Below are 19449 nucleotides of genomic sequence, written 5' to 3' on the forward strand. Positions count from 1 at the left end.
TCTGACTTTTTCTGAATGCATGCTCTGTTCTCATTGTACGCGGAAGGGAAATACAGTCAAAAGGTTACAGATAACTCCATGTGTGCTTGCAGCAAGTTAGAGAACACAATAAACTTCTGCTTTGCAGCCATTCAGGATTTGGGGCATTAAGAAAATCCAAAACGAAAAGAACTTGCACAGTAAACTATGACAGATCCTGAAATAAATGCATACCGTGCATAACACAACAAAGTCATCGAATAAGTGAAATTCACAGTAAGCGTGCTGTCTGTCAGTAAGCGTTGCAAGTTTCCAAAATTAGTTGGCATATCAGACAACAGTGAATATTTACTAGGCGTTTTAGAGCTCCTAAAGTCCTTAGCAGCATTCAAAGTTAAGGCTGACATTTCATCTTTAATTCATGCCCCTGTGTCTTTCTGTATTAACTCCTAACAAAGCAGCATGCTAATAGCCTCGGCGCAGAGAGCATGCGCACTGCCTGCGCCGTGCACGCTCCACGGGAACACTATTATACATCGCCAGCGAAAGTAGATCTGGGCGTTTTGAAAAGCGAGGCAGCCACCGAATCAGTACTGATAAACTTGAACATTGCAGCAACGGAGGTTGAGACTACTGGAAACAGAAAAGTATGCTCCTGACATCCGCTTGGAAGTAATTTCTGCAGGAGAAAGTTTTCTTCAGATACTGCTCCTCTTTATTTGCACCCGCATTATTTCTCCCTCTGAAAGCGATCTTTGTATTTCATCAAACTTTATCTAGGCGTTTGTAAAGGACTCTATAAAACCTGATTTTAACATAGGTTTAGGCTTTGCGCAGCACCCTTTCTCTCCCCAGCATCGCATAGAGCGCCTCACAAAAGGCCCCAGAGGTTGGACAAACATAGCACCAGGAAAAACACAGTGTGAAAGGGATCTTTATGTGCATGTGTGAGGGCCCAGCGCTAATAGCTCAATGTGCTATTGACACATCACAGTGCAAACAGCTAAGTCTTTTTCAAAATAGCATGAGTCACAGTGTCATTCCTAACTTTGCATTTCCCAGATTTCGGTCATTTGTGAAACAAATCATCTTGCTATTATTAAAACGCGTTTCTGCAAATAAAGGTAGCCACTGGGGAACGACTGTGGCTCCTGGCTGTAACACTTTTTCCACGAATTACACATGCCGCCAAAAGAAGGGGCACGAATAAACACCGTCAGCAAGCACCGCAACCTCCTCGACGATCCTCGCCCAACCAAAGCGCCCCCCGATGGGTCCGAGCCGGCAGCTGATGCACTTTTCGGTGCCGCTGCCGTTTGGCCGGGGGCAGAGCGGGGCGCGGCGGGGCCCTTCCGCGCCCGCCCGCGGAGCCGCGCGCAGCGATTCCCGACGCGGCGGCCGCCAGCGCTGCCCGCGGTGCCGGCCGCGGGGGCAGGCAGCGCACCTGGAAGTTGCTCCCAGTTGTTACGAGACGGGGCCGGGGCCGCCGGCCGCCCCTGTCCGCGCCCGCGGGGCAGCGCGGCCGGGGCCGCACGTGCGCTGCCGCCGCCGCCCCGCACAAAGGCGGCGGGGCCGCTCCGCGGGGCCCCGGCCGCAGCCTCCCCTGCGCGCCCCGCTCCGCCCCGGCGGCAGCCCGCCACTGAAATCACCTTGTTGTAGCCGTAGTAGCCCAAGCACTGGGCAAAGTCCAGGTTGGAGGGGTCGGCGGGGAGCGAGCCGCCCGCCGCGGCGGGGTAAAAGCGTACATCCATGCCGCTGCTTGGGTCCGAGAAGTGCACTTGGAGGAACGGCCGGGAGGTTTAATAGATCCACCTTCAGGTGCCTTCCCCGGGGCGCGGGCGAGCCGCCGAGGGGCCGCAGCGGCGGGGCAGCCGCGCCGCGCCGAGGAGCGGCCGGGCGGGAGCGGCGGCGGCGGCGAAGTGCAGGTAAACAAGGGGAGGAGAGGAGGGGGCGGGCGGCGCAGCGCAGGTAGGTGCCCGCCTGCCTCGGCGGGGAGGGGGCCGGCGGGCAGGGCTGTTGTTTCCTAAGAGCTCGGTGCCAAGCCGCAGGCTGCGCCTCCTCCGCCGCCGCCGGCAGCAGCAGCAGCTGCCGCGCACAAAGGAGCCACGCGCCCGGCGAGCCGCCGCCGCGCTGCGCTGCGCCCTGCCCGCGCCGGGGCGCGCAGCCGGGCCGGGGCCGGGGCCGGGGCCGGGGCCGGGGGCTGCAGCCCCCCCTCCCGCCGCCGCCGCGTCCGCTGCCCAGCCGCCCCCGCGCCTGCGAGCCGCCTGCCCCGGGGCTGGCGCTGCGCGGGGAGCGGAGCGGGAGCCGCAGCGGGAGCGGAGCCGGCGCCGCGCTGGCCCCGCTGCCCGGGCGGAGCGAGCGCGGCCCCCGCCGCCGCCGCGCCCCGCCCCGCTGCGCCCCCGGCGGCCGCCGCCCGGCCGGAGCCGGAGCCGGGGCCGGAGCGGACCCGCCGCGCTGCCCCGTCCCGTCCCGTCCCGTCCCGTCCCGCCGAGCGCTCTGGGCCAGGCGCTGCCGCCGCTCCCCCCGCCTTGCGCCTCTTTTTCTTTTCTTTTCCTTTTTTTGTTGGAGGGGGGTAATGCGCTTCACTGAGTCACACCGCTGTCTGCCCGTGCGAGGCTGCTGGTGGCAGAAGAAAAGAAGGTGGTGGTGGTCCCCCCCGTCCCCCCCCAACGTGCTGTCACGAGTCAGACTTTAAAACACAGCAGTCCGTCCGCAAAAACCTGCTTGCTGGCTCAAAGTCATCGGGCGCCCATTCAGGGAAAAAAAAAAAACAAAAACAAAACAAAAAAAAACCAAACAGCGATAATCCAAATGGGTTCAGGCAGTCGTGGTCACGGCATCACTGCCCCGGCTGCCGTGCTGCCTGCCGCAGGTAGCGGTGCACAGCCAGCGGTCGCGTCCCAGCATCTTGCTCCAGAACTTTTAAAGGAAACACTTAAAAAAAAAAAATAAAAGGAGGAGAGGCTCTTTTACTCTGCTCGGGACTTGTGTCCCTGCAAACATGGAAGAAAAGGGGCTCTCGACTCGAGGCTTCGAAAGTTGCAGGACAGTGAGAGAACTGCCCCTTGGATGGAGGGCTGCACCCTGCACAGCGCTAACGCAGCTGGAAACGCACCCCACCTGTCTTCGGTTTACTCGATTTAATTACAAAATAGCAAAGACAAAATAGCAAAGACAGTTTGGCTGTAGGAGAGCACTGAGTCCTTCCCTGAAGGCAGGTGTCTCCACCGCGGTGTCCCCTACAGTGCCGCTCCAGCCCCCCGTTCGGCTCCCACACTGGGAGGCCACGCGTGACCGTGGAGACAGGGAGTAAACCGCAAAACAACCAGCGTCAACCACAACACGTGTAGAAAGTGTCCATCTCCCCAACTCCGTTCCTGGAAATCCTGTTTCCGATATTTATGCTGGCACAAATAGCTAGCGCAGGAGAGACCAAATCACAGTATCAGTAATACCTTTAACGAGGACGTGAATCCCAAAGTGTCATCGTTTAAAGCAAAGAAAGATCTGTAAAGTGCTATTTTGTTCTAAGAGCAAAATTAAACACAGCATGGTACACCTGTATTTACAGGGAGCACATATAGTTTAACTTTCTAGAAAAACGTATGTGAACTGGTGAATGCCTCAGCAGAAAAAAAGGGCATATTCAGTCAAATACTTCATCCACTTTCATATTCATTGTGTGTCATCCGTTTTTAACCAAAATAAAAAAAAACATAAAATCTGCTCGGCTGCTGGAAGGGAAATGGTTGAGGAACATACAGTTCAGGGTGTCCTCATATGCACACCCCATGCCTGTGCAAAAACTATCTGTGCTCATGAGAGAGACACCTTGGCTGGAAACGTGAAGATAGCTAAGCGCTGAATCTGTTGCGGAGTGCAGCACTGCATTAGAGCACTCCTCCAGTGTCACCGCCACGAAAGCGGTGGCAAACTCCTTTCAACATTTCGTTTGAGGTTGATAAAGTAATACCCACTTTGTTTTATTCATTAGGTAAACATTGTGGGGCGGCGGCAGGGAGCACTTGTTAGAATAAGTAGTTTCTCAAGTCTATGAACAGATTACGGGCACCGAGTTCTTCTTTTGAGGCACTTGACTGAATATAAGGCTGTTCCTGCATCGCCTTGCTCTGGGTCTATACTCTTCTAGGGAAATCTGAACGTGTGTTCCCGTTCAATCCAGAGGGAAATTGCTTGAATAAAGAACGAACAGCAAATGAGTACAGGTTTAGGGCTTGGTCCCACTGGCATATTGAAAAGAGACTCTGAAAGGCTGGAGGCCAACGCAGTAGATGGCTTCAGGCTACGCGTGGCCGAGGTGAGCAGCGAAGCTCGGCCCGCACTGCCCGGCCCAGCACAGCTCTCCCGTCCCAGTACAGTAAAACACATCCCCCGAAACAGCATTTGGGGAAAAGTTTTGAAATACTGGCTTTTAATGCAATTAGGGAACTAAAGGTAGAAAACAAACAAAAGAAGTTCCAGTTCCTGACCATAATCTAGGTTTGGCATCTCTACCAAGTTTCAAAATTCAGTCCTTCACAGCACTAATAGGACTGCAGTGAGATCAGTGAATGATTTTAAGAAAAACAGAAGAGCAACTGGGAAATATATGCTAATTTGCTTTTCTTTTTAAACAAAATATTATGTATTATGTCATATTATTCCAGAGCCAATTTGGCAGTCCAACAAATTAGGCAGGTGTGTGTTTTCCTTCCACAACACCTCTTCAATTTAGCTTATTAAATAAGTAAACTTAAATAATCTCTGCTACGCTTTAAATCCAGATATGTGACGTCAATCTGGTTGTTAGTAACAGTGTATTTATCTCAGGAGTACATTAAAGATGGAATATGAGCCACAGTATTTATATCTTTTTGTACATATCGCTTGAAAGGAATCCAGCAATTTTCCTCTCAAGCTATGCACTTTCAGATCCTTCAATAAAACCACGGCTTTGGAGTTCCACTCATTTTTTCTCTCAGAGCAGCTGGAAGTATAAGGTATTTGTAATTTTAAGTAACTATTCCCTTCTTTTCCGCTGGTTTAATAGAAGTAAATGTCTACCTATGGTAAATGGAATACTCCAACAGTTTGCCTGGGGCCAAGTAGCCTTGATTTTGAAGAAACTTTCTGAAAAGCGCTGTTCCATTAGGATTCAAATATGTATCTACTAATGCCAACAATTATGATTCAGCCCGTAACACACAAACTGTGACTTTGTTCCATCTTCAGCTATACTTTCTTCTGACTCATCATCACAATTCAATTTTAAAAGCCATTAAGAACACTCAAGCTGCTTTTCTGATGTAAGAGCAGAAATGGCATCGGAGTGAATCAGTCATATACAAACTGGAAAATGTGCATACGCAGACTCTCGCTGCTGTCCTGAAACCTTCCAACTTTCACAGGCAAACGCTGATGCTCCAAGCCTAGCTGATTTCCACACGCGCCTGGCAAGTTAATTCATCTGTACGAGGGCCTGGTAAGGGAATGTATTTAACGTTTACCAGCTTATTTGTTTTATCCGGTGATTTTTAGCAAAGCCGGGAAGGAACTCTGGGGATGGGAGCAGATCGGCTGGCTGCCTAACGCCCATGCGTCCACGTAGCCAACCGAGTCAGCCAAGCCTCCAGGATCACCACTGCTTGGCCATGCCCATTTCCAGCATGACAGTCCCCTTGCTGGTGGACAAGACAAGGAACAGCCGTGGCGGCAGGAAAAGGAGCTATACGGGGAGAAGGGCTGGCACAAGCAAAGGTTGCACCAAGGTGCTTTGCTCCAGTATCATGGTGAGAACCAACACTAAAGAAAGACCTGACGTTCATTTTGGAGTTGTAGGATCCATGGCTGATGGCTCCCGCTAGGACTGGGAGGAACAAGTAAGTATCCTAGTCCTTCCCTCCAAGCAGCCGTGGAGGATGAAAGGACACGAAACATAAAGAACGGGATGCAGGAGACAAAGACCAAGATACAGCACCAACCAGCTCTAGTTCTAGAAAATAATCAGAAACCTCCTAGAATCACCAGGAAATCCCTTTAACTGATTGCAATGGGCTTTGAGTTAGACCTATACTCTTCTTATCAAGCACAGCTGCTGAAAATCAATAATATTTTGTCTGACCCCTTGAAGCAACAACTACAGCAGTAACTTTTGGCTAAGCAAATGTAAAATTGACACCGTATTAATTCATTAAGTCCTCTTCTCATCAGATTTGAGGGTCAGTTAGTATTCCTAAGTGATCATACAGGCGTGAATATCCTATATATATGAGTCAGTAAAGAAAAAAAAGCTTTGGCATTAATTCTGATCAAATATTCATTGATATCTCCATTTCTCAGCAAGTACCTCAAGCAGAGGTCAATAAACGCTTATTAGTCACTGCTCATGTTTGCTGCCCTAAAGGGGGGAACGCCAGCCAGCATCGGAGCAGCCAGGCGACCTGGGGGCTGGGGTGCGAGCTGAAAGTGCTTGCCTGCCAGCTGACCACTCACCGCCTCTTGTCTCAGCTGCTGCACCAAGAAAACGAGAATCTCCAACCTGCCACTGGATAGAAAACAAGTATTGCTTTATAGTCACTCCTAAAAAGTACTGACTGTTTTTTAAAGATATGAGTATGGAGTGCTGCAGAAAAAAATCACAGCTGAGAGTTCTTGGTTTGTGAAAAATCTCTTTCTTTTGGGCCCAAGTCAGGAAGTGCAGAAGTTTGTGAAACTGGGAAAAACAAAATTAAGCTTTTCAAACATCTACAAGTACCAGCTTTGATGTCTTTGTAGAAGTCTGTTATTTAACCTGAAATATTTCACCGCTTCAACTCATACCTCACCATTCGAACCATATTCTAGCAGAAAAATAAGTATTGAGGTACGCTAGCTGTTTACAGAGCAGAGACAGCCCCTAATGTGGTTGCATTATCTTACAGCAAAAAGGCTGCTGTCACTTTAAAAAAAAAAAGTATTCCACCCCCCTCCAAAATAACCTGTGTGTAATGGACAATATAGGATTACCTTTTGGCAGAGCAAATATCCTGTTGCTATTGACTGCAGCGTTACAGTATCCTGACATACTAGAACACAGTTATTGTGAGATAAAGACCACGCTGAAAAACAAACTGATTGCAGTACTGAAAACAGAAAAGGAACTGTCCAGTAATATAAAAATTAACTTCTTTAAGAGAACAATGACTGGAACAGTGTCCTTTCTAGAATTAGCATTGAAGAATAAATGCTTTAACTGAAGCTAAGAAAATGATGCAAAGTGCTCCTGCCTTTAGGGATACCATTTTCAATCAAGACAGGAAAACTTCGTCAGAGATGCATATAGTTTGCTTATACATCATCTGTTGATAGAAGGCTGTGGAAGCTGGGAGGTATGTTTCTCTTTGTTTTTTTTTTTTTTTCCTTCTGGCCCTCTTCCCATTCATATACTTGTAGAATTTAAACTAAAAGAATTATTAAAAGAGAGGGAAAAAAGCTACTGTCACCTACTTTTTAAAGGGAATTTACAAGGACAATGTCTACGGAAAGAAATACATATGTTCATCAAGAGCAATCCAAATTTTTCTTGAATGTCTTTAAATTTCTGTGTAAGTCTAAAGGAATTTGTCTGGCAGAAACTTTCATTTTACAGTAGAACCCGATCTAATTACTGAAAGATTTTAATGAAACTTATCTGAAAAGTCTTAGTGAGAGATGGAGAACAGTATTTCCAGATGGGAAAGGTTATATTTAATCCTTGTGTCTGCACCAGATTCCCTGATACAGATTTTTCAGTTTTAATTTAATCAAATGTTCTATTAGGTAATTAGTCAAAATATACAACATATAGCAGCTATATGACTTCAGCTACACGTCAGGTGCCTGCACAGGATTACAAAGGGATCTGAACGGGATATGATGTTCCTGAAGAGCCTGAGAAAATACCGTTCCGTGATTTTGGGGGTCCAATGCAGTAATACTGTATTTCCAAGGCAGCAGTCCCCAAAGTGAGGACACACTTACCCTGGAGAGCCTGCCAGCTGCCCTGGTGTCCCCTGGAAGCCGTGGAAGTGGTGCTGCAGAGAGTCTCCCGGACCACAGTCACAGTCTGTTACTGGTGGTGTGGAACAGACAGGCTTAGGCACTCGCTCAGATGCTGCTGATGGACTTGATGAGACACCACAGAGCCACAAGGTAAAAGGCCAGTGCCACTGAAAAGATGCTGAGGTGCTGAGCCCCAACACTGCTCAGATAGAAAAGCTTCACCTGTTTGAGATGATGCATCTCACTCTCCATCTCGTTGGGCAGGTTGGCCACTTGCCAGCTCTCCTTCTCTCCATACCCATCTCCAGCTGTTCTGCTGTGGGAAGAAGTAATAAACGTCAGGCTGCTGTTCTGAGGGCCCTTCCTAAAGCAAAAGCACCCTACCATAAGGTCACCTTGTGCCAGCCTGGGTTAAAACACAAAATAATTAGTGATCAATGCTAGGGAATATGTGAAAATGTACAAAAATTTATTGACATTTGATGAGAGCGTAGAAACACTACTTTCTTGGGATAGATCAGATCCATCCAGTAACTGGAAGGAGCCTTCCCAAGGACTCATTAGTTATCCTTTTAGGTCTCCTAATTAATGTTGTAGTCTTCTGAGAGCATACATTTTTAATAACTCAGGTATTAATAGCAGTATGATTCTAGGTGAGAATTAGAAAATAAAACATTTTTTGTAAGTACTCGTACAATAGAGTTTGAGGCTTACTAATAGGCACATGCATAGTGCATCAGATGATTAAAAATTAACAAACAGATTTCTAGAAGTGTGATCTAGGGACCACAATAACATCTCCAAAACAAACTGCTATGCTTCCATGCAGGAGGCATAAACTTAGTCTTACAGAGTGGAGCTTTGTTTTTTGATGCTTCCATGGGCTGGGTTTCCTACATTCAAAAGTTGAAAACAGATTTCACCCAGTTCTCAAGACTATTTCCCCCAGCTCATAAACAGCACATGTCAAGCTGTTTTTAAGAAACAACTCTCTCTTCCATGAATTGCTAACGTTTAATAAAACATCTGATCACAAAACCAAATCTAGAAAATCAGTACTAAAATAACACTGCAACTTGCTACTAAATACAATGTTCCTCAATATAAGTGCATTTCAACTCCATTTATTCCAGGGTTCTACAGCAGTCAAAATAATCAATGCAGAGTTTTCCATGCGATGTACACATTGCCTTTTAAAATGAATTGACTGAAACAAAAAATGTTTATTTCTGCTGCCTAGGTTGTTTTCTAAAACATATTCTCTTTCTTTTAAAGTGAGAGAACGACCTCTGCTTCAGGAACAATTTTCTCAGACAGTGTGTTTATCAAATAGCTTCTCTGCTTTCATGAAAACAATTTATTTTCACTGAACTCTTCAAGATAAGCATCGAAGTCAGGAAGAACGTACAATGACATTTATAATTACATTCAAGAAACAAATATTTTGCTCCAAGAGAGGTTTGGGTTTTTTTTTTTTCTTTTTCAGAGATACAAACCCACAAACATCCTCCAACATACCATTTAACAATATTTTCTCCCTGAAATTACACAGTGTATTTTCATATGAATTGGAGGAGAAGCCTGGGACAGCAGTCTTCTCATAGGAAGGCTACAGCATGCATCCTAAACAATGAAAGCTGTAGCATAATCCTTGCAACCAAATTGCCTTCCTTGCCCCACTGTAAGGAAATAATCTGCCGACGGACGACAGGAAGAGCAGGGGGGATTCGTGACCTTGCAGAGCCTTCTCCAAACGCCCCCCGGACGCCCAGCCTTAAAAAATGGGCAAAACAATTGTCCCTTGGAAACGGCCGTTCCTGTGGGCACGTCCATCTCCCCAGCTTGCCTCCCACATTTTCCCCTTGTTCCTTTTCCCCTCGCTAGAGCTCTCCGCAGAGCCTACGGAGACAGGGCTCGTTGCCTCCCGGTCCTTGGGGAAACAGAGGATCTTGGTAGCAAAGCTCCCTCCGTTGCCCTTACGGACACAGCCCAGGCCCCGGTTCGGGGCTACCAACAACAAAAGCTCAGTCGTGCCAGACAATTACTGCTTCCTCTGAACTGCCCCAAAAATCAAGGCAGTGCGTAAGAGAGCTGATCTTTCAGCACAAAGCAGCCACGCATTTAGACATATAGCACCTGTATTTTTAAATGCAAAACCAGTAACTACCGATGCAAAAGCTGTCCATCAACATGTTTGGTTTGCCTGGAAACACAGGCCTAACCGGATTAAAAAGACACGTTGCTATCAAAACAAAGAATGCCCTTTAATTTGTGAGAATTCATTTTAGAATTAAAAGTTTCGGATCTGGTTTATTCCTTGTCAGTCAAACGTGCTAGCTTTTTATTATTCCGTTTTTCAGTGCACGGAGACAGTTCTCATCATAAAGATTCTCCGATAAAGTTCTCCTCTGGAGACGTACTCTTTTTGTAGGCTCAGCTAGTGAAGAAATATCATTCATTTGTAATACTCATCAAAGAGATGGGGAAAAAATCAAAAGTGGCTGAAAGGAGATTGTGTTTCACTAATATACACCAAGGCTTTATTTAAAAAATACAATGTTAAATTTGATCAAATATCAGCCCACTATTCAGAGTGAAATAATCTCTCTTAATTTGCATGTATCCGTGCGTGCCAGGGAAGCGCGTTTGCTTGCAAGCAGGTGCACATCCTGCTATGACTAAATCTCCAACTCATCAAATTGCTTTACCAGTGTGGGACATGCCCTTTTTGCTGGAACAGCTTCAAGCATTTTCCCCAGCATTTCAGCCACCTGTTTACTGAGTTCATACTCCAAAGGAGACGCATGCAATTAGAAACAAGGAAATGAAAATAAATGACCTTGTTTGTTATAAATAACAAAGAGACTCAGCAAAATTAATGCAGTGAAGCCTGACCTCCTGACCTGAAAGAAAGAATCACCTCATTCCTTTGTAGCAGGCTCACAATGCGCCAGCACCCGGCATTGTCACGCAGCTTTGCCTCTTTTGACGGATCTTAAAGGAGTATATTCTAAATATTAAATGTTTTACAAGTTAGATTGGGAAATCTGCATTAAAAAGCACGTGGAAGCAAAGTCAAGAGCGCAATGCTAGAGATTATCATTGCCTCGAGCACAGGTAAAGCATGTGTACGTGGGTCCACTGTATTTCCACAGTCTTTCCGCTGAAAAGGAAAAAGGAGCCTGGAAGCCCAGGTACTACAGAGATACGGAGCGTCTCCCTCAGCGTCCACTGAAGTCATCGAGAAAAAAGTTTTAAATTACCCAACTCCGAGAAAAGGAACCATTTTTCTTGTGTAAATTGTTTGCGCTACGATGAACTGACTTTTGAGAAAAAAGCAAGGCACAGCCACGAATACTAGAGAAAACGACAACATTTTCTTCATTATCCTTCGATTAGGTGAGTAGAAATGCCTTCTTTTGTATAAAGTCCATTGAAAACCATTTCTACGGGTTACATTTCCGCTCTTGAATGATTCACGTCCTTCTGGAACAGCGTCCAGCTGTAACGGAGGCCAAGGTGTTAGAAATTCGTTCTGTTGCTTGTCTTTTCAGGTAACGAGCGCGCACAGCCGCTTTTACGGCAGTCCCCGCAAAAAGAGCCGCGTGCTGAAGGCCCTTCACGCCGCTTACGGCCTCGGCTCTGCAAGCCTCTCCGCTGCTCTGCCGGCATGTTAACGTGGACCCGGCGCTCTGCCAAGGCGCTAACTTTGGGGGTCAGGAGCGCGAGGTTAGGGCAGCTCTTTTCCTCCCAACCCTTTCACCCCTTCTTCCCAACGGCCGAGGAGAGTGTCGCTGCGCTGGAGCAACTCCACCACGTCAGGTGGAGTATCCTGCTCGGATACGGTGGCACAGAGGAAAACTTGGTGAAACCTTTAGCGGTAAAAGGTTGAGCTGAATGAGTGATTTCCAACAGAAAAATAGTTGATGACCGCAGCCTCCATCCGTGTTCATGAAGCCTCACGAACAGCTTGGGTTTTTTCAGACAGGCATGTATTAGCGAGAACTAAAGGGCTGCAGGCCTGGCCGCTGGGATACACCTAAGTGTTCGACTGAATCACAGCCCTTAAGGTTATTGTCTTCGCAGTGGATCTGCATTTGCTCACACGGATTGAAAGCAGACCACTCCAATTTCTACGCAGGGACCCGTGAGGCCCCGTGTGACCAGCCACGTTTGGGGAAGCCCTGCCCACCAGCCTGCCGAGAGCTCAGCCCAACCCGAGGAAAGCCTGGTTTTGTGGCGCACGGAGCCGCGGTCGCTGCCCTGCTTTGGGCCTCCGTGGAGCACCGCAGGTGCCACCACGGCACAGCCCGGCCCGCAGGGGCTGCAACAGGGAGCGCGGGGCTGGGGACCCCTTAAATGTGTCTCATGCTCAAAGCAGGAGACCTGACTGGCCCATAAATTGCAAATGTTCATGTGAATAGCTATCACGAAAAACCTAGGCTGGCCGCCTTCTGTTGTTTTTTACTGGCTTCATCAGTCAGCTGACAGAGTTCCTCTTTCCTTGTGAGGGTTAAGTGGAAATAGCTGCTTGCCTTTTGCAAAATCTCGTGTTTATTCGTTTGGAATAAATTCTACATGAATATTCTCCAACAAAGTTACTTAAAATTTACATGTTTATTATTTGTCCTGAAACTCAGTCATGGAAGTATCTGAAGAAATTCAGCTTAAAAAGCACGCCGTTCCAGGCAGAGCCAATTCGGGGCTCTCAGGAAAAGCCTGCTTGCTTCCTCACATTTGCTTTATCGTAACCTCAATATAAGATCTATCATATGGGAAAAATAGTATTGCAAGTATTATATTGTTATATATTTATTCAAGACAGAGCTCACAGATGCCTGAGAGCTGCCTAAACAGTGAACAGAAACATTAGAAAAATTGGAACGGACAGTTTTCCATTAATTTTTATTTATAACTACTACTAGAAAAATGCCACTGAAGAAAGGCATTCAGGGCCTGTCATTAATAAAGCAGTAAGACCCTGGCAACTCCAGCGGAGCTGCTGTACGTAGCCAGTGACTTCCCTAAACTCATTTCAGTCCCCCGAGGAATCCTCCTCTCAGGCCTTTCCCAAATTGCTGCTTTTTGCCATCCCGTGGCAGCCGTTGCTGACACGGTGCCACGGCACCGCCCTGCCTTCCCAGAGCGGCTCACCGCAGACTCTGCGAGCACCAAAGGCACCCGTGCTGAGGCGCCTGTGCTGAGGGCCAGTTCAGACACGCGTGCTGGTCTTGCACGGACCCAGCACAGCCTTCCCCCCTGCGCCGCGTGCTCCAGCGCCCTTGCATCGTCCCATCGGCCAGGCGCGCCTCCTTGCTGGGAACGGCGGTCTGGCTCGTCCCTGTCGATAACCTCAGCCGAGTATGAAGACAGGAGAAGAACGCAGCGGCGTTACATCCAAGGATCAGCGCTAGTCGTGATCAGGTATGCATACACAAAGGCGTGCAAAGAACAATGCTATTACATAAGCGGCTGGAAATGAGTAGTGTCCAAAATGAGTGACGTTATAAACTGGGCTTAAAGAGCAGCAGCTTCCAGGAGCATTAGTTTACATGAATTAGATGCATAAATGCCTTTCAAATTCAGCTGAAGTCAGGTCCCACAGGAAATCAAAACTGTGTACTTTCACTGCTCGGTTGTTTCCACTATACAGGAAGGGCAGCTACTCGCCCTGGAGCAGGAGAGCACACCTGCGTCGCACAAGCGTACAGGAGAGGCATGCTGAACAAGAAAATAGTTCTGGAGCACGGACTTCCCACACGCAAACCAGGGCCCAGCCAGCTGCTGCCCTTGCAACTGACCATTAAAGGTGCCATACTGTCACAGTTACTGTCACCAGCGTTAGGGAAACGATAGGAATTAATAAAAGTTTCTTCCTTTCCTCCTCTGGTTCCGATCCAAGGAGCGAGTGAGGAATACCCTGGGACAGTCCAGGAGGACAAGACCAGTGTCAGGGCCAGTGTCCCTAGCTCAGTAAGACAGCCCTGACTGTCCAAGGCTCTGGGAGCTATTGCTGAGCATGTAATGATTTTGCATTGAATCATGAAACCAGCCGTGCTCTGGACTGAACAACCACAACTCTCCCTCATTCCTCCATAAAATGTTTTGCCGTTCCTTGAGAATGAGTTCTATATAAAATCGCATTTTAGTGCATTCCATCGGTAAAGAATATCTCAGATATAATAAACTGGCTTGTAGTAGTCATCTGTTCTTTTCAAAATGTGACATGACTTTGAATTATTTGCTCTATCAGCTATTGCTATAGTAAATTGCCCAGTTATGCCGTGCATGACAGAGTTGCGGAAACACCCTTGACAATGAAGTGAGCGGAGAACTCATACATGATGGCATCCACTTAGCACACTGTTTTTTGGAGACAGTTGGGCCTCAACAAACAATCCTTTCTTCTCCTTCTATAGAGGAGCTGCACTGGGGCCTACTTTGGCCATTAGTCTAAGGAAAGCCTTTGTTGAACATATAGCTGCTTCTCACATTGAAAGAATAAATCACATTCTTATTCTGGGTATGTCTTTGCAGCATTCACTGATGTGAATGTTTTCCATGGCTGAAAAACCGGGTAAACAGCTTGCCCTGTACTGGCTCTGTGCTGCTGTGGCTACATTACTAGCTGAGCAACCTAATTTAAAGCCAGTTTAGATGTGCCTGTAAGAGCTGCAGCCCCTAGGATAGATCCGAACTGCAGGCAGCATGTCCTCTTTATTTGGAGGAATGTTTAGTGTAGAGCTTGTTCTTCAGGCCGGGTTCCCAGCATTTGAAGCAAACTGGGGCTCGCTTTGCCTGAGAAGGAGGAGGAGGGAGAATTCAATCTTCTCTATGAGCTTACTGAAGCAAAATCCAGTCGAGATGTGTTTCAGAAATGGTTTCGGGTCTAGGATTTTTTTAGGATTACGTAAATTTATTTCAGTTTCTGAAACATGCCCACTAGAAGCACATGTCTGAGTGTTGGATGCCCCCCTCTACTATTTTAAATCCACAGTAAGCAATGCTCTGAACTGCTTCAATGTACAGCAATGCCATATTCAATCATCTGCACATTCATACATTACTCTTCTCTCCCTAGTTTGAATTTCCTTCATCATTTGCTATTAACTTACATTTCTGCCCATCTTTGTATTACCAGAGAAGAGCAAAATGGAAGATCCAGGTTTTGGCAGAGCATAGGGACCTCTGCTGACAGCTTCTCTACAGCCAGCCATCTGTGGAGGAACAGAAGTGGTCTTGCATGGTACCCGAGCTTCAGTTACTCTGGATGAAGATTTCCATCTGGCAGAGTGAATCTGAGGATGCACCAGGAGCCCAGGGGAAAGGCTCCCAGTAGCAGGCAGGGTGCAACAGCCTCCTCTGAGCTTCTGTACTTCTCCCAGCTATAACACCAAATACCGCACATGTTCGACCGTGCGGTCGAACCTACCGACAGAATTCTCCATTCTGTTGTTTTAACAGGAGTTTGTCTGTCTTTGCTATAAAATTAACATAAATCGCCCTTTTTTCTTCACATTTCAGTTGGTTCTTTTCTGTTAAGGGCTGTGCTGCGGAAGAGAACCACGGCCGAAGCACAAAGGGAGACAGACGCTGGTTACCCAAGGAGGCACCCGGCTAGCACCCATTCCCAAAGCGCTCTCACCCTTTTTCTTCAGAGTCTCAACAGGCAAGTTCCTGGGCTGGGTTTCAGGTGGTGTGTGCACTGATGTGTAACTTTAAAAAGAAAAGAAACAACCAAATCCTCTCATGGGCCAGACATCACACAATCCCTTCTGCCATACATGTCTTCAAACAGGGTAAGGTGGTAGACACACAAATATATTCAGTGAAGTCCTTTTTACTCCCTCTTTCTGCACAATACACGTTAGTGCTGCTGGGGAATTGCTGCAGAAAAACATCCACCATCCACCGCTACATTAAAATTTCTCTTCCAAATTCTTTCTCCCTTCTGTTACCAGTTATTAAAACAGATCTGCTTTGCAAAAATTTATCCGTAAGTATTTGCAAAGATAACAGCTCACTGCAAATGCAAATGTTAAGTGCCAATATTTTTTAAACTATAGATAGCTTAAACCTTTTAAGTATTGTTTCAATTATTTCTTCCTCTTGATGCCATTAGTGGGATATTTTATATATGCACGTGCTTCCTATTTCTGTAAGAAATTCCAGCTAAATATTGTTGCCATCCACTTTTTCTTGGCTCATGCTCCTTTATTCTTGCATCTCCAGCAGAGTTTGGCTGGCCCTGTAGCGTTCATCCTGCCCGTTCCCTTCAGAATTATCTCTAGCCCAATGAGATGACCTCTTAATTTCCTCTTCTCTACAGACCTGTTTTCGCTAACTTTAATAAATAACGAAGGTCTCTCTGCCCTTGTACCATTGTCACCAGTGTTAGTTTTGAATGTTAGTTTTGAACCTTCTCTGTTCTTATAGTATCTTTTTTTTTTTTAAAGTAACTAATATTAGAGACAGGTCTCTTGGGCGCTACCACAGTACTGTCATCTCCCACTGATGTAAGACCAGACAATGTATGTGTACCTGCCTTTCAGAATTTGCCTTGATTCCACATTAATTCTTTTCCTTTTTTTGTTCAGAATTCTTCAGACTTATTGCTGTCCATTGTTTTGCGTGGCCTTTAAAAGCATATTTTATACTTCCTTTATTTCATTGTTAGCTCATGATCTTTTCTGTTCCCTTAATTGGTGTTCACTGCATCTCTTCCAATATTGAAGTCTGCTTCTAAAAATTGCCTCCGCTTTCACCTAAAAATGTCATTGTACATCTTTGTCGTCTCTCCTTCTAGAGAGGATGTACATATACCTACTATTTGTAACGTTACATGGGATGGTGATGAATAGGATACATATTACTTAAAACAGAACATACAACCCAAAACTGTGTTGCCTGAACAGAAATTCAACATGTCTAGTTTTTCTTTCTGTTTTTATAACAGAAAACTTTGAACTAGAATTGTGGTATTGTGTGTTGAGCACAAGCACTAGAAAAGCACTGGGAGAACTTTTTTTTGGCAGTTGCTTTCTCTTCTCAGACTGCTCTACTTGTTACATTTACGATAAAATACCCTTCTTAGATGGAATAAGGATGCGTCCCCTCCCCTCCATCACCACTCCTCCACATCAACCTCATCTCTATCCTGTTTCGGCGCCCTTCCCTCTGCAGCAACCTAGAAAAGAGCCCATGGTACCTGAGGGTAATGGAGACTGCTCTGTGCAACATCGAGGAGACATAACCATTCTTTTGTATACACAGACCATCTAGAACATCTGCCGTGACTTAAAATCTGCCAAGGATTTAAAGTCATTGACTCTACTTCAAGTCATAAGGCATTTCCAGCCAGCCATTATTTCCCATGACATGTTCAGCATCTTCACGTCTCCTCCTGCCTGTTTTAACTCCTCCCAGCGATCTGGGATGATTTTTTAAAGCCCTGGATTTTGACAGTATTCAGAGAGTCTGCATTAATTCCTTATTCTTTTTCTGTGTTCCTATGTGTCTTTTATTTGTACTAGCCCCACCTGCACTGAGAAAACTTAGTCAAAATGTTTAACATTTGAAAAATACATTTCTCATTTGTCAGTAGGTTACCTTTGCTATGCGTAAAACTACTGCTTTGTCCAGTGACCTCTGGTTTCTTCTGTATTCAGAAAATCTCTTATCTTAGCCCTTTGCACAAATCCTTTTATTTTGTACTTTTTCCTTACACTCTTCACTTTTTCCTATAATCTTTCAGTTCTCCCCATCAGCTTTATCTTACAGATGACTGATATATGCACTTCAACAGTCTCCACTGTTCTGCTATTTATCCCAAATAAGCGCCTATGCTGGATGGCAGGAATAATTACCTACAAAACTTTAGCTTTGAATACTCCCCAATTTTATTCTCCATCCATGCCATTCCATGATCCTCATTCTTTCTAAAGCTTTTCTTTCTTCAGCTGATTTTTGATTTAATAAACCTAATTTGGTTATAGCACCTCATATCCAGATGTTCTCCCATCCTCACCCCTCCAGCCATGCTATAACTGTTATGCAGAGCTATGACAAGGATTGTTCCCTTTTTAGCCCAACCTTTCAAATTGTGTAAAGAAGCAATATTATAGCATTCGGTGTGTGATTTGGGCAACACTCGCAGACTGAATTAAAGCTAGATGGAGTGGCAACTCAGGTATGTCATGTGTTTAAAGGTCTCCCTGTGAAAGAAAGAGAAATCTATAATGCTGCCCTCAGGATTTCAGGCAGTGATATTCCAAGTCTGAAAGAAAGGGAATAAAGAAACTGAAAAAGGATACACACCACTGACCAATCAATTGAAAACTATGATAAATGGAAAACAGAAACCTCCCTGGGCTTGCCTTGTGGGCTGATAGCAGCGGCTTGGTATGAAAGGAGAGAGCACTTATGATGCACTTTCTACTGGTGACAGATAAATTAGTTTTTCTGAAGCTGTAACACACCGTAGCAAATTCTCAGGTGGTGGGGAAAAATCCCACCACTCGCACAGATGGAGGTGGAACAACACTTCATCTTCCACGGACCCGTCTCCTCACGCACGCAAAGCGTGATCTCTCTTTTACTGCTTTTTTCCTAGGGGGCACCAGCTATTCTCCCAAATGCACAGCTCAAACATACTCCATCCTGGCCATCTCCTCAGGAGCTGGATTGGAAGGAATTTACCTTACTGAGCCCAGAAGAGCCAAGAAGCTATTTCACAGCTGCTGCTGAAACTATCAGTTCCTTCTGCGTTACGCATCCTCTGCTCGACTAGGGCAAGCGGAGGCTGGCAGGTGATGCTTTCCTGCTCTTCCCTGCCCCATGCTGCAGCGTGCAGGGGAGAGGAGCTGCCCGGGCCCTCGCCTGCTGCAGGGAGCCAGGATCCCACAGGGAACGAGGCTCTGTCCCCACCAGCACTAGGCACGGTCTCACTTTACCGGCGTGAAGTCCACCTCATTACTTCTGGACTTCAAGTAGACCCTGAGGACCAAAAGCAGTGAAAATTCAGAATGAGAAAGACTGAATAGCTGGGTGCAGGATTCTGCAAGTAGCTGTTACATGGCCTGAACCCTACAGAAGTCCCAAAAGGATCAAAATGTGGCACATAGTCACCGACCGCAGCAAGGCCCAGAGGAAGCCTCTCAGACAATGGACGTTTCAGAGCTCTGCGGTGACGGAGGGAGCGCTCTGGACAACATGCAACGCAGATCACGTCTCTGCCTCTAATTCCTTCCCAGCTCCAGGAGTACACCAGTGGCACCTATGGGGCTTTATAATGACATTAAGCAATTTATTAGCAAAAGGAAAAAGGATGACACGGGAGAATCAAAAAAACGTGAAATCCAGTCTGTCAGTCAGGCCTCCTGCCTCCTGCCAAAAACTCCTCAGGAGACCCAGAACAGAACAGAAAAAGCCCGTGCAGGCGATCTGGACCTC

The 19449-nt window shown here is 46.5% G+C and overlaps 1 protein-coding gene and 1 long non-coding RNA gene across 7 annotated transcripts in view; one reads left to right on the forward strand and one right to left on the reverse strand.

Annotated features, from left to right (window-relative positions):
- The window catches only part of TOX3 (TOX high mobility group box family member 3), a 155360-nt gene that overhangs the window by 74442 nt on the left and 61469 nt on the right, over positions 1-19449 (reverse strand). For 3 of the 6 annotated variants that reach the window (XM_068956095.1, XM_068956094.1, XM_068956098.1), the window contains exon 4: positions 8221-8314. In XM_068956095.1, the coding sequence (XP_068812196.1) occupies positions 8221-8314 (94 nt within the window). Of the gene's footprint in view, positions 1-1628; positions 2031-7977; positions 8055-8220; positions 8315-19449 lie in introns of those variants that run through there. The other 3 variants (XM_068956099.1, XM_068956096.1, XM_068956097.1) reach the window with 3 other exon arrangements.
- On the forward strand, positions 8070-18862 carry LOC138068480 (uncharacterized). The gene is made up of 5 exons (XR_011143310.1): positions 8070-8148; positions 9274-11397; positions 11553-13422; positions 15140-15667; positions 18611-18862. It is a non-coding gene; the product is annotated as an uncharacterized lncRNA (long non-coding RNA).

Source organism: Struthio camelus, chromosome 10 (genome assembly GCF_040807025.1).
Source record: "Struthio camelus isolate bStrCam1 chromosome 10, bStrCam1.hap1, whole genome shotgun sequence".
In the NCBI taxonomy this organism is placed as follows: domain Eukaryota; kingdom Metazoa; phylum Chordata; class Aves; order Struthioniformes; family Struthionidae; genus Struthio; species Struthio camelus.